This window comes from Lepisosteus platostomus, chromosome 5 (genome assembly GCF_059453375.1).
Source record: "Lepisosteus platostomus isolate fLepPlt1 chromosome 5, fLepPlt1.hap1, whole genome shotgun sequence".
Classification (NCBI taxonomy): Eukaryota; Metazoa; Chordata; class Actinopteri; order Semionotiformes; family Lepisosteidae; genus Lepisosteus; species Lepisosteus platostomus.
Window position 1 is genome coordinate 67800437 of NC_142615.1, and position 14262 is coordinate 67814698.

The following is a 14262-nucleotide window of genomic DNA, read 5'->3' on the forward strand; positions in this document are numbered from 1 at the left end:
GAGAAATCAATCTCTGCGCCGTCATGGATGACGCTGGATTCTGTGTGATCTGTCCAGGTAACTGCCACTACTCCGCTCACATATCCGAGATGACGATGTGGGAGTACGAAGTGGTGAAGGTCATGAAAACAGTCAAAGAACTCAAGGACAACTTTGTGAAGGCTTCCGGCAAGTTCATGTCGACGAAGGAGATGCTCGAGAAAATCGAAATGGACTTCGAGACGATCGAGGACCAGATCATGCAGCTGATCAGGCTGTCCTCCAACTGCCTGGTGCGGCTGGAGGAGATCGCCCTGAAGCCCAACGCTCTGTCCACGGCCGCCTACATCGAGCTGCTCATCCGCAACGAGGAAGAGGAGGCCCGCCCGGGCTTCGAGGACCGCATCGCCGACCTGCGCAAGATGAAACAGCACGCCGAGATCCTCGCCAAGATCGCCAACAACGAGAAACTGCTGCCGGAGGAGCGCAGGATCGTGAGGGAGAGAAACGAGAGGCTGAGAAAAACCGCTCAAGACGTCAAACTGGCGAGCTCCGTAGTGAGAGCCTGGACTGCAGGACAGTGACACCTTGCCGAGAGCGTTCGTGAGGTTTCAGACCGAAGTTCGGGAGGAAGGCGAGAGCCGCCGCTCGCCTGCGCTCGTCAGTCTCACACTCAGCACATCTCACACTCCTCCACCGCAGCAGCTCAATCCTCTCCAGCGCACTCTTTACAGTCCAGCTGCACCACGGAGAGGAGACCCAGGAACACCTGAGGGGCGACGGAGAGGAATCCACTGTCACACACAGCAGTGACACTGGCACACGCAGTCACATGGGGACACCACAAGGGAACTCACAGCAGATGATCGCTCGACGGCATCGCAGCCGAAACACGGGGTCGAGCCCAGAGAATTTCACAAGGCACTCAAAGCCAATCAATCACTCTTTTCTTGAGATCATGTTAATGGAGGTTCCAGGAGAGAACATCAGAGCAGGAACAGGATACCCCCCGTCCCCGCAGTGTGACTGTTCCCGCCAGAGCCCACAGACCACACTCATTCCCCAGCACAAGTCCTGAACTGGAAGACAAGAACCGGGGCAAACCAGTAACTTACTGCTGATCACTACTTAATAAACTTCAAGGTTTAACGGACAACCTGCAGATCTCCTGTTTTCGGTTTTTATATAGTTTTTGTGAGTCACACATCCAGAACACCCTTTCATAACGCATCTGTACGCCCTGTTCTTGCATTTCTTTGGTTTAGTTTCTGCTCACTTCCCCTGGAGTGAAACACACCTCCGAAATAAGTGTTTATAAAACTTTCATTTCTCTTTACCTGAACTCAAATAAACCTGCAAGAACACGTCATCATACAGAGCTTCAGCACAGCGTATTTCCTGTCACTTATTTTTATACTGTATTACTGTATTTGAGGTGTCATCTGAACTGAAGCAAACCTCGAAAACACGTTTTTACAACATTGTTTCTGTCGATTTTAGCAGCGGTGATGCAGACCTCCAATATAGACAGTTTGAAAACGTCGTCTCTGTTCAGCGGAAGTGCAGCAAATGTGTGAATCCCGGTTTTAAGTTCATTTATTGATCAAACTGTTTCTATCAGCCCTGGATCTGACATGAGCCGCAGCGAAACCGGAGCCACTTCGTCACACCGGTATCCTACAATTTCATTAAAAAAACACTTGATATCTTTCCTTCAGGAGGAGGAAATACAAATATCAGCTAAACAAGCCGGCAAGTCAAAGAAACAGCACATTTAAACCAACAAAACTACAATTTCACTCAAAATGTCAGACGCCAACTGAAATTAAAGTGGCCTTCGAGATCAGTTCAGTGAGCTCAATAATAAACTTTACACCAACAGACCCACAACTTCACCACAAACACATGGAGCTTGTGTCTGTGAAGGTGAAGTGTGAGACGATTCTGTCATCAGGAGGGAGGGCCACAGCAGTATAGCAGAGAGAGCCATCACTGTTACCCACATACTCTCACACCGGTCCCATGTAGAACTGCTGTATTAAACTGTCTGGTGAAGAGACGCGTCTGAGACTTCTCATGATCAGGACAGGTCACGGTAATCATGCAGAAAGTGATGGTGAATTCTCGTTTTGCCTTTCTCTTATTTACTCGTTGTCAAACATGCCAGTCTGTGTTATTGTGCGTTTTGAAAAGTGGTTGTCGATTTCTTTAAATGTTTCATACAAAAATGCTATTGGAGAGTAACTAATTAGATATTCCCCTTGACTGAGGATGTGTATAGTCATCCATCAGGACTGGTACATTTAAAAATGACTGGAAAGAGCGCCACCTACAGGCGAAAGGCCACATCACAGCAGCAACGTGTGAACAATAAGACTTTTACACCTAAAAACCACAATATCTCCACAACCCCATAAGCACAATGATAAAAAGACTTCTACACAATTTCACCACAAACACCCCGAGCTCAATGATAAAGACACTTTTACCACAAACCCCCTGAGCTCAATGATAGACACTTTTACACAATTTCACCACAAACCCCTGGAGCACAATAATAAAAAGACACTTTTACACAATTTCACCACAAAACCCCCAAGCACAATGATAAAAAGACACTTTTACACAATTTTACCACAAACACCGCGAGCACAATGATAAATAGACACTTTTACACCATTTCACCACAAACACCCTGAGCTCAATGATAAAAAGACACTTTTACACAGTTTTACCTCATTGATAGACACTTTTACACGATTTCACCTCAAACAGCCCGAGCTCAATGATAAAAAGACACTTTTACACAATTTCACCACTAAGCCCCCGAGCTCAATGATAGACACTTTTACACAATTTCACCACAAAGCCCCCGAGCTCAATGATAAAAAGACACTTTTACACAATTTCACCACAAACCCCCTGAGCTCAATGATAAAGAAACTTTTACACAATTTTACCTCAAACCCGTCGAGCTCCATGATAAAAGACACTTTTACACAATTTGACCACAATCCCATCGAGCACAATGATAAAAATACAATTTTACCTCAATGATAGACACTTTTACACAATTTCACCACAAAGCCCCCGAGCTCAATGATTAAAAGACACTTTTACACAATTTGACCTCAAACACCGCAAGCTCAATGACAAAAAATTTTATACACAATTTCACCACAACCCCCTTGAGCACGATGATAAAAAGACACTTTTACACAATTTCTCCACAAACCCCCCGAGCTCAATGATAAAGACACTTTTACACAATTTTACCTCAAACCCCCCAACCTCAATGATAAAAACAAACTTGTACACAATGATAAAGACTTTACACAACTTTATCACAAACCCCCCGAGCACAATGATCAAAAGACACTTTCACACAATTTTACCTTAAACCCCCCGAGCACAATGATAAAAAGACACTTGACACAATTTTACCTCAAAACCTCCCAGCACAATGATAAAAATAAACTTTACACAATTTTACCTGAAACCCACTGAGCTCAAAGATAAAGACACTTTTTTACACAATTTCACAACAAACCCCCCAAAGCTCATTGATAAAAAGACACTTTTACACAATTTTACCTCAAACCACCCAAACTCAATGATAAAAACACACTTGTACACAATGATAAAAAGACTTTTAAACAATTTCATCAAAAACCCCCCGAGCTCAATGATAGACACTTTTACACAATTTTACCTCAAACTCGTTGAGATCAATGATACAGACACTTTTACACAATTTTACAATGATAGACACTTTTTACACAATTTGACCTCAAACCCACCGAGCTCAAAGATAAAAAGACTTTTATACAATTATACCTCAAACACCCTGAGCACAATGTCAAAAACACACATTTACACAATCTGACCTCAAACACATCGAGCTCAATGATAAACACTTTTTCACAATTTCACCTCAAACCCCCTGAGCTCAAGGATAAAACGATTTTTGCACAATTTTATCTTCAACACGCACATCACATTCTCTCCACTGCACATATCATTTCCACATATCATTTCCACATTTTCATTCCTCCCTCCTCATCCAACTTCTCTGGTTCCCTTCTCTCTTCTTGACTCAGCATCCCTCAATAAACTAGAAGCATGAAACCCACCACATCTATTTTAGATCCCATTCCCACCACTTTATTCCAGTCCTGTTTCTCTTCTTTCTGTCCCATTGTCCTCAATATTATATATGAATCCATGAGCACTGGTGTTATACCAACAGTCCTCAAAACTGCTGCCATTACCCCCTTGCCAAAAAAGCCTAACATGGCTCTCGACAATCTTAATTTTCACCCCATCTCCAACTGACCCTTTCTTCCTAAAAGTCTAGAACGTGCTGTCACACTCCAGTTACATCACCACCGATCATCTAAGAACTTCTGATTCTGGTTCCCTCTCTATACTCATCCTTCTTGATCTCAGTGCTGCTTCTGACACTGTTGACCATGACATCTTACTTTCTCGTCCTGAGACTGTGTTTGGAGTTTCTGACACTGCCCTCAAATGGTTCAAATCTTAACTCACCGATCGCTGTCACTTTGTCTCTCTCAATGGGCACAGGTCTGAAATTGGTCTTGTCAAGTCTGGTGTTCCTCAGGGCTCAATACTGGGCCCCTTGCTCTTCAGCATTTACATGTTCCCACTTGGTCAGCTTTTAAGATCACATGGCCTCAGCTTTCATTTTTACACTGATGATACTCAACTATACATCCATACCAAACCTGACACTGATGTGGCTGTCTCTATTCTATCTAATTGCATCTCTGACATAAAAATTCGGATGACTCAAAACTTCCTTCATCTTAACTGTGACAAGACTGAAGTCATGCTTATTGGCACCCCCCATCAACTTCGTAAAGCCAGTTCTTTAACTCTGTCTGTAGATGGCTCTGTACTTGAGCTTCAATCAAAATTGAAGAACCTTGGGGTTATATTCGATTCTGGCTTAACATTCGACCCACATGTGCAGCATACTGTCAAAACATCTTTTTTTCACCTTAGAAATATCGCTAGACTACGCCCTATGCTATCATTAACTGTGGCTGAAAAGCTGATCAACATATTTGTATTCTCTTGAATTGACTACTGTGATGCTCTACTCGTCGGGGGAACTAAATCTACTCTGAACAAACTGCAGTATGTCCAAAATGCAGCAGCCAGAATCCTGACCAGGTCTAGTGCAAGTGTTCACATTACTCCTATCCTATCCTGGAGTTCACATTACTCCTATCCTGGAGTCCTTGTGAAATTCTCGGGGCTTGACCCCGTGTTTCGGCTGCGGTGCCGTCGAGCGATCATCTGCTGTGAGTTCCCTTGTGGTGTCCCCATGTGACTGCGTGTGCCCGTGTCACTGCTGTGTGCGTTCCTGGATCCGGAGCCTCTGTCTCCTGGGTCTCCTCACCCAGAAATAGAGCACGACAGGTCACTCAGAGGAAAGGTATTTTTCATTTTTCACCAGCGTATGGATCTACCAAGTACAGACGCCAGACAAAAAACATTGAAATGCGATATGAAATTCACACTGACGTGTTGAGAACTGTTCTTGAAGCGGCTGTTCCTTAGAAGCGTTTGATCTGTGTTCAGATCTTCTGCTAAGGAGATGTGGTCAGGAAAGGCAGAGACGCCTTCTCTCGTCTGACCGTTGTTTGCAAACCCTGAGGTGTCCTGTGGTCTTTATAATCTATAACCACACTTTCCCCTGTGGACATTAAATCATCTGTCGCAGCAGGATGCCGATTGATTTGAAAGGCAGCTTTATCTCGACAGCATGAGAGAGAGGCCAACATCAGTCTGGCTGGAGGTCTGGTGGAAGGAAAGCTTTGAATTTAGAGAATGTAAAATGATTTTTGTAGATTTTAAAACTAAGGGATTGAGTAGAACTAAGTTATTATTTTATTTCAGTTGAACTTTTAGGAACAGTTATTTTACGAAACCCGAACATTATTCTGTGTTTTGGTTTACTCGAGATTTAACGCAAGATGGAGTTTCCTGCAGTAGTTCTCAGGCGGTGTTAAACATGTTCAGTGTCCTGCAGTCCAAAGGTGTAAAGGGCGGAGTTGTTGAATCCGAAGTGCGTCGCTTTGCCCTTCTGGTTCTTGCGGCAGGGCAGGCCCGCGGCTTTGATGTCGCCCAGGATGGGGAAGTCCTTCCCGTCCAAAAATGTGACGAGGACAAGGATGTTCTCGCTGATGTCCTTCCCGAAGATGGAGAGGATGTAGGAGTATCAGTGCGAGTCATGAGTTCATAACAGGAACAGAGTCCTCTCGGATTCACTGCCTGTCCCTTCTGATCCAGGATGATCCATACTTTCTCCAGCAGTGTGATAAGACTTCGATATGAAGTAAATATTCTAAAATACAGGAAACAGGGATCCTGAACACGCAGAGGAACCCAGATGTCCGCATGGCGAGAGAGTCACAGCGGACTCTAAACACAGTGAGCAGCATCACACCAGATCCAGCACAAGCCCATAATCATGACGATGGTGTCAAAACAGCAGCCAGGTCCTCTCAGAAGATCAGACAGTTGTATTCAACAGTTTGTACCACCTGTGATACTGAGACAGACACATCTGTCACTCTGGATACCTGAGACTGGGGGCTCACTGTCTGGGGGAGATGAGCCTGATGAAGTTAGCAGAACCAAAGTAAGTGTTTGTACCTCCAGGAAAAGTCTTTAACTCCACACCTGTGACATCTCATCTCCCACACTGGGGATACACCTGAGTTTTTACCTCCACACCTGTGACACCTGTGTGTTGTTTGTAGCTGTAGGATACCCATCACAACAAGCACACAGTGTATATAAATGAGTCTGTGCTGTTATAGACTGTAGTGAGTCCTGTCTGTAGGATACCCATGTAGCGGCGAGGCTTATTAATAAGGCAGAATTAAGTGTTTCTGAGCTTTCCCAAATTAGGCCTCATTTCTCTGTTCATCTCTGTGGTGCAGCCACAGAGAAACCATGCAGGCTGATTTAGGGTTCCTTTGATAAAAGACAGCTCCCAAAGGGGGATGCACTTAGCTAAGCCTGGCTATCATGATCAATGGTCATCCATTGGCGCCTATCTGTCTAGGGAGTGCCAGTTGGACATCTGGACTTCATTACTAAGTGTCAGGACTAAGTGACTCATATCTCACCTTGATCAACCAATCAGGGACTGGTAGGGCCGAGTAACCCACGTGGGACTCTGATGCCCATGGAACTTTCAGCCAATCAATGAGCTGAAGTTCCTCCAGGTGAAAACAGGCAACACAGAGAGCCTGTAAGATTCAGAAGGGAGATTCAGAAGGGATTCAGGAGGATTCAGTGGACAATTCAAAAGGGAATTCAAAGGAGAATTCCAGGGCAGGACGGCCCAGGAGCAGAAGGCTCCCAAGGGCAGGACATTCTCGCAGAGCGCCTCCTGACCATCCTGAGACTCAGCCCGGACAACCACGGAACGGCCAGTGTGTCCGAGTGCCAGAACTTTCCTTTGTTCTAAGAGTCTAGAGCGGAGGTTGCCAGAGAATAACCAGAGGATCCACCCGAGGTTAGCACCAGCAGTAGGCCTCGTGAACAGGTCGGAACTGTGGACAGCTGAATCACTATTCAGAACTAGCTCTTCATCAGGAACGAACCGGTCCTCTTCCTGACTTGCTGGGACCCACAGTCATCTTTTCTCCTGTGCACAAACTTTGCTAGTTAAAGCCAACACTAACTAGCCGGTCAGTGAGCATCAGCAGCGCACCGTCACAAACAACACAGCACAGCCTGGCACCGAGCCAGAGAGCGCGGATTGGACAGCAACAAGCCTGCAACTGTTTCTTTGTGCCCGCAGGAGATCTGAATCCCCAAAGATTGGATGAGTATTCAACTTCAATGCATTACAGCTCGAGAATTCAATTGTTATCCCAACCAGTTGATATCAATTTAATTCCTAAGAGTTATGTACTTGTTTTGAGTATCTGATGTAGAAGTTATAACCAAGTGCATTTACGAAACGGTCTTAATGAATGATATACTGAACGTATGTCCTCTTGATATATGTAACTCTTTGTAACTGACCGAATATACCTTTTGTATTCTGATAACCCTCTCGATAAGATCTGTTAGGTTTACATGCATATTCTATGTATTAATAAATGTATCCTCGTGTATTAGTACCTCTGTGTGTGCGTTGTTTGAGTTATGTCACATGGTTGGATTCTAAAGCCATCAAAAGAATCAACTTTGTGATTTACTGCTACAATTAATAATTGTCTCAGTAAATGCCCAAACCCTACAGAACTGGTGCCTTCAGAGAGCCACTACATTACATTTTGGCTATGGCAACGTTACATATTTGGCGTTCCTGAACGGCTATGAATCACTACACCCATCACCACAAGCACACAGTGTATATAAATGAGTCTGTGCTGTTATAGACTGTACTGAGTCCTGTCTGTAGGATACCCATCACCACATGCACACAGTATAAACACAATTGTAGCTGATGTAACATCTAATCATGATATACTGTAGATAAGATTTTATTGTCCCTTGAGGGAATTTTGTATGGACTACCCAGCACTCCTGTACATTTAAACAGAATGCCAACAAAAAAAGAAAATAAAAACATTATATTACAAAAAACAAGAAAAACATCGCACATCACTCTATTGCCCAGGTACATTATCACACATCACAACATGTATCATTTATAACACGTCACAAAACATATCCCACTCACTCATGTGTTTATAAAAATGCAGATTATATTATATCAAAATTTATTTCATTTGTTTGCTGATATAATTGTTTGCTCTCAATACAATCCAAAATAAACCACACATTCATATTCAATAACTGCTACACATGCACAGTTAAAACGGTCTCCGTACAGACACACCTGTCAGCTCTCCTACTGTCTCATCTCTACTATAGGAGTCCCGTACAGACACACCTGTCAGCTCTCCTACCGTCTCATCTCTACTATAGGAGTCCCGTATAGACACACCTGTCAGCTCTCCTACCGTCTTATCTCTACTATAGGAGTCCCGTACAGACACACCTGTCAGCTCTCCTACCGTCTCATCTCTACTATAGGAGTCCCGTACAGACACACCTGTCAGCTCTCCTACCGTCTCGTCTCTACTATAGGAGTCCCGTACAGACACACCTGTCAGCTCTCCTACCGTCTCATCTCTACTATAGGAGTCCCGTACAGACACACCTGTCAGCTCTCCTACCGTCTCATCTCTACTATAGGAGTCCCGTACAGACACACCTGTCAGCTCTCCTACCGTCTTATCTCTACTATAGGAGTCCCCGCATTTATTGGAGCCTCGATCACCACCAGTACACTCCCCACAGCCCCACAGAGGAAACTCTTCAGAGTGGTCTGGGCACGTACACTCGTGGAACCCGCCCGTCCTCTCCGTGGACGTACAGGGTTTCCCTGCGAGAGCCGGGCGAGGCGGGTCCTGGACGTGCGAATCTCTCAGTCGCCGGAGGCGCCTATTCTCGCAGTATTACGGCTCTCGCTCCCAGCTGCGCCTCCAGTTCCTCCGCATTCCCGAGTCCCGGTTCCTCCGGTTCCGCTCCTTTCCTGTAAACTGCGCTCCAACCTGCGGACCGGAGCCTGCAGTCCTGCTGGAGCGGTCAGAGCGCCGGCCCGGCCGCACCGAAGGTGAGCAGAAACTTCTGAACTCTTCTCTCTTCTCACGGTGTGTCGGTTTAGCGAGAAATGTTGGATTTTCGGTCCTGAAATCGGGAAATTGCTCGCAAGTCACGCTTTCAGGATATAGGATCAGCTTCTGAAAGCTCATCGTACACCGAAGCTTGTTTAAAACATCTCCGTTTCTTTTAAACCGTATTTAAATCCCCGAACAATTTCTCTCTCTTGATCCGTGTGGTCTGGAATACAGCTTTGTGGAGAAACTCTAGAAAAACAGCACGATTGACTCTTTGTACACACGGAGTTTGTTTATATATATATACTTCCTCATTTCTGCGCAGGTAAATTAACAACGCTGAAGTGAGATGGAAGATGGACATTAATATTCATCTCGTATAGCGCCTTTTAAAGTGCCTTCTTATCGTGTTCTGCAGAGGAAGACTCCGCACCGAGAGGAAACAGCTGATTGACACAGGACCCGTGAAATTAAAGCTCTTTTATTGAGGAAGTTTTAGAGTCTGGATGTGAAAGACCTCAGGGAAGGAGACTCTGATGTCCTTGGTGATGTTTTTACCTGTTTCTCTAAATCCTAAATACTACTCGTTTCTTTTAAATTGTTTTTGCACGTTTGTTCCCCAAAAGAGTATGTGTTTAATGCACATGCGAAGTATTAGCTCTTCTAAATACGAGCACATTTCAGAAAACACTGACTCAGTGCTGCAGGTTCACAGGGGAAGTGAGTTTAAAACGGAGTCTTTTTCAGTCCATTCGCAGTTAATCGTTGTATTTAAGACACACTCGTGCGATTTGTCTCAGTTACTTTTAAAATTTCTGGATTTCCTGAGCCTTTCACCTGCAGCAGCTGATAGGTTGACAGAGCAAACCTTTTATTGGAACAACACGAGTCACATGAGAGTTTACACGTGAAAAGTATTTTCATGTTGAATGTTTCCAGAGTGAAGAGATGCGTTATGAATTTTCCTGGCGGTTTATTAAGTTTCATTTGTACTGATCCACCAGGTGGCGCCAGAGTAGAGTCTTCATCGGTCGGGTGAGCTCACCTTTACCTGAAGAGAACAGAAAGTCCTTCTCCCTCAGATCAGCAGGAAGAGGAGAGAGAGAGATGGCATCTGAGAGCTCAGCGCTCAGCCCTGGTGAGTTTTCTCTTGTTCTGCCTGTCAGAGTGTCTGTAAGGGAGTCACTGAGGGTCTCTTCTCTGTCACAGAGCACAGCAGCAGCTGGAGAAGTGTCTTCCTGTCTGCTGAGTGTGTTCTGTCAGACACACAGGGTCTGAACTTGGAGAGAGAGACAGGAGCTGATGTACTTTCACTTTCTTTTGTCAGGGATCAGGGATCGGTAGTGTCAACTCAAGCTGTTTGGAATTCACTAAATATTTTAATCAGGTGTTTATTTAAGGTAGAATGGTTGATGTTAAACCTGACTGTGTGCTGATGGTATTGGATTCACACTGTTAGTATTCATAATGCTCAGATATGAACATTTCCTTTTGTTGCTCAGAGGCCGTGTTTCTTGTACAGCTGATAATAGCAGAGAGGAATCAGTACAGATGAACAACAGAGGAATTTATTTGGCCCGTAATTAGTAGTGATTCCAGGTTCTCGTGCAGCTGTTTCTCCTGTCCTGACCGGGCAGCTTGTTCCCCTCTCCCACCCCTCTCTGTGTACAGTAGAGCCTCCCACTCCTGATTTTAAGTCTTAGTGTTGCTTTGAGTTTCAGTGTTAATTCTGAAGAACTCTGAGGTGTCAATATCTAACTGGTCTTTAATGATGACTGACTGTCACCGAGGATGTTGAATATTTTGTATGTATTGTGTTTCCTATCTTCACCCTGTCAGTGTGGGACACTCCCTTCAGACTAAAGAGACTCCATTTCTCCAGCTTGTCAGTTTCACTGATTTTAAACTAACATCATGCTAGTTCTCTTCAGTGTGGATCACAGTAGATAGTTTCTAAGCGGTTTGAAACTATACAACACACAGATTTCCAAGCCAGGTGGCTGAGTCCCAAATATGTCTTTATGAAATGTGACATTTTAGACTCACTACTGAAGAATCAGGACGGACTGAATGATTTTACAGTTTTGACATGTGTTTTTAAAATAAGGTGGTATAAAGGTTCATACTGAACACAGGAGCCCCATATGGGTCTGAACTGCCACTGGACACTCAGAGTGTTAGTGGGACTCTACAGGGCCCTCCAGAAGTATTGGCGCCCTTGGTAAATATGAGCAAGGAAGACATTGGGAAAAAATGTCTGTGTTTATCAGATGAGAGAAATCTAACCTTTCAGTGAGGTTAAATTATTCTAAGAAACAAAATCCTGATGAAAAATAAACATGTACTATTGAGAGAACAGTTAAAAATAAGAAATATATATTTTATATAAATTGTAAGAATACAGAATAAGAATGTTGTAAGAATACAGTTTGATTAACATTAACAGAATATGTTTGTATACCACAGAGAATACACAGAAAAATAATCTCAATAATCTGTGATTTTCCTCTCTCAAAGGAAGGAGACGGGCTGATTCCCATGAGGCACCACAGCATCTCTCAGAGATCAGGATCGTGCTGCTAGGCCAGAGATGGTCTGGGAAGAGCTCAGCAGGAAACACCATCCTGGGCAGAGAGGAGTTTGACACTGAGGGAGAACCTCAGGAATGTGAGAAGAGACAGGGTGAAGTAGCTGGGAGGCAGATCACTGTGGTCAACACTCCAGGCTGGGATGAGTGGAATTATGATGATGATGATTATGTTCCACAGCAGATCAGACAGGAGGTTGTGCGCAGTGTGTCTCTGTGTCCCCCAGGACCCCATGCTCTCCTCCTGGTGATTAATGTGAACTCAGACACAGACTGGAGATTAGTGAAGGAACATCTGGAGCTTCTCAGTGAGAGAGTGTGGAGACACACAATAGTGCTGTTCACCTGGGGGACACACACAACCATTGAGCAGCACATTGAGGAAGGAGGAGAGGAGCTCCAGTGGCTGATGGAGAAGTGTGGGAACAGGTATCATGTTCTCAACAACAAGGACAGGGGCAGCACTCAGGTCACAGAGCTGCTGGAGAAGATAGAGGACATGGTGGCAGGAAACTATGGGCTTTACTTCACCACTGACATCAAAGAAATAAACACTGAACTAGAAAAATATATTAAACAAAAGGAGGAGGAGAGACAGAGAGAGACAGAGGAGCTGAGACAGAGGGAGGAGGAGAGACAGAGAGAGACAGAGGAGCTGAGACAGAGGGAGGAGGAGAGACAGAGAGAGACAGAGGAGCTGAGACAGAGGGAGGAGGAGAGACAGAGAGAGACAGAGGAGCTGAGACAGAAGTATGAAAGAAGGGAGAGAGAGAGAGAAGAGGAGCTCAGACAGAGGTTGGAAGAGGAGTGGAGCAGGAGAGAAGAGGAGCTGAAGGAGAAGATGAGAAAGACACTGGAGGAAGAGGAGCTGGAGAAAGAGACAGAGGAGCCCAGACTGCCTGTCAAGAGGAGGAACAGTAAAGATCTTGAACCTCCCCTCAGTGAGTGTGATTGATGCTGTATTACTGAGTCACTGATCTTACTGGTCACCAAACTGAGAGATTCAACCATAGGAATTTATAGGGGTTAATATTGGGATACAACAGATTACACAATTGCAATTCACAGATTGTGTAGAACTAACACAAGAATAGGAGGTATTTAGGTGTCCTGACAGTAGTAGGGTACAGGGTAGGAGGTATTTAGTGCTCTTCGTAGGTGTCCTGAGAGTGCCAGTGCCCCCTGTCAGTTCAAGGAGGTAACTGCAGGTGTCTGCTGTGGTTGGCTGTTCAGCAGTCTTACTGCCTGGGGGAAGAAGCTGTTCTGACACCTGGTGGTCTTGGTCTGATACTTCAGTACCGTTTTCCAGATGGTAGTAGAGAGAACAAGTTGTGTTTAGGGTGACCGGGGTCCCTGAGGATGGACCTGGCCTTCTTGAGGCATCTAACACAGTAGATATCCTCTGTGTTCAGAAGCGCAGCCGGTAGTGTTCTGAGCCAGTGTCACCACCCTCTGGAGGACCCTGAGCTCGTGGGCAGAGCAGTTACCACACCAGGCAGTGGTGCAGCCGGTTAGGATGCTCTCAGTGGTGCAGCTGTAGAAGCTGGTCAGGATGTGTGAAGGCAGGCTGAACTTCTTCAGTCTGGGGAGAAAGAACAGGCGCTGTCTTGTCTACGGGGTTGGTGTGGTGGGTCCAGGTCAGGTCGCCTGTGATGTTGACACCTAGGAATTTGACAATCTGGACCACTGCGGACCCACTGATGTGAATGGGTGTTCAGAGTCAGGGTGGAGGATGTATTTGTGCCTAATGCTGAGCTGTAATCAACAACAACATTCTCACATACGTTTCTCTCTCGTCCAGGTGTGAGAGGGCAGTGTGTAGACCAGGGGCGATGGCCTCCTCAGTTGATCTGTTAGTGTCAAAGGCAGCTCTGAACTCCAGCAGGACAGGAGTGGGTGAAAGAGCCCATTAGCAGATCATTAGAATCCCAGACAAGAGATGTTTCTGTACGTCAGTCTGAAGGACTCGTCACAGCTTGTCTGCAGATCAGTGAGTCTGTGACTGAACAGCAGCTG

At 45.1% G+C, this 14262-nt stretch overlaps 3 protein-coding genes across 3 annotated transcripts in view; all 3 read left to right on the forward strand.

The window, feature by feature from the left end:
• LOC148671849 (uncharacterized) overlaps positions 1-14262 on the forward strand; it is a 139636-nt gene that overhangs the window by 123075 nt on the left and 2299 nt on the right. The window lies entirely within an intron of this gene.
• Positions 1-14262, forward strand: part of LOC148671851 (NACHT, LRR and PYD domains-containing protein 1-like) — a 260967-nt gene that overhangs the window by 99565 nt on the left and 147140 nt on the right. The gene's annotated exons all lie outside the window — the stretch shown is intronic.
• The window catches only part of LOC148671858 (uncharacterized), a 239517-nt gene continuing 235333 nt past the window's right edge, over positions 10079-14262 (forward strand). The window contains exons 1-2 of the mRNA XM_088632735.1: positions 10079-10204; positions 10664-10797. Coding sequence (XP_088488861.1) covers positions 10767-10797 — 31 coding nt within the window. The 5' untranslated portion in view covers positions 10079-10204; positions 10664-10766. The remainder of the gene's footprint in view (positions 10205-10663; positions 10798-14262) is intronic.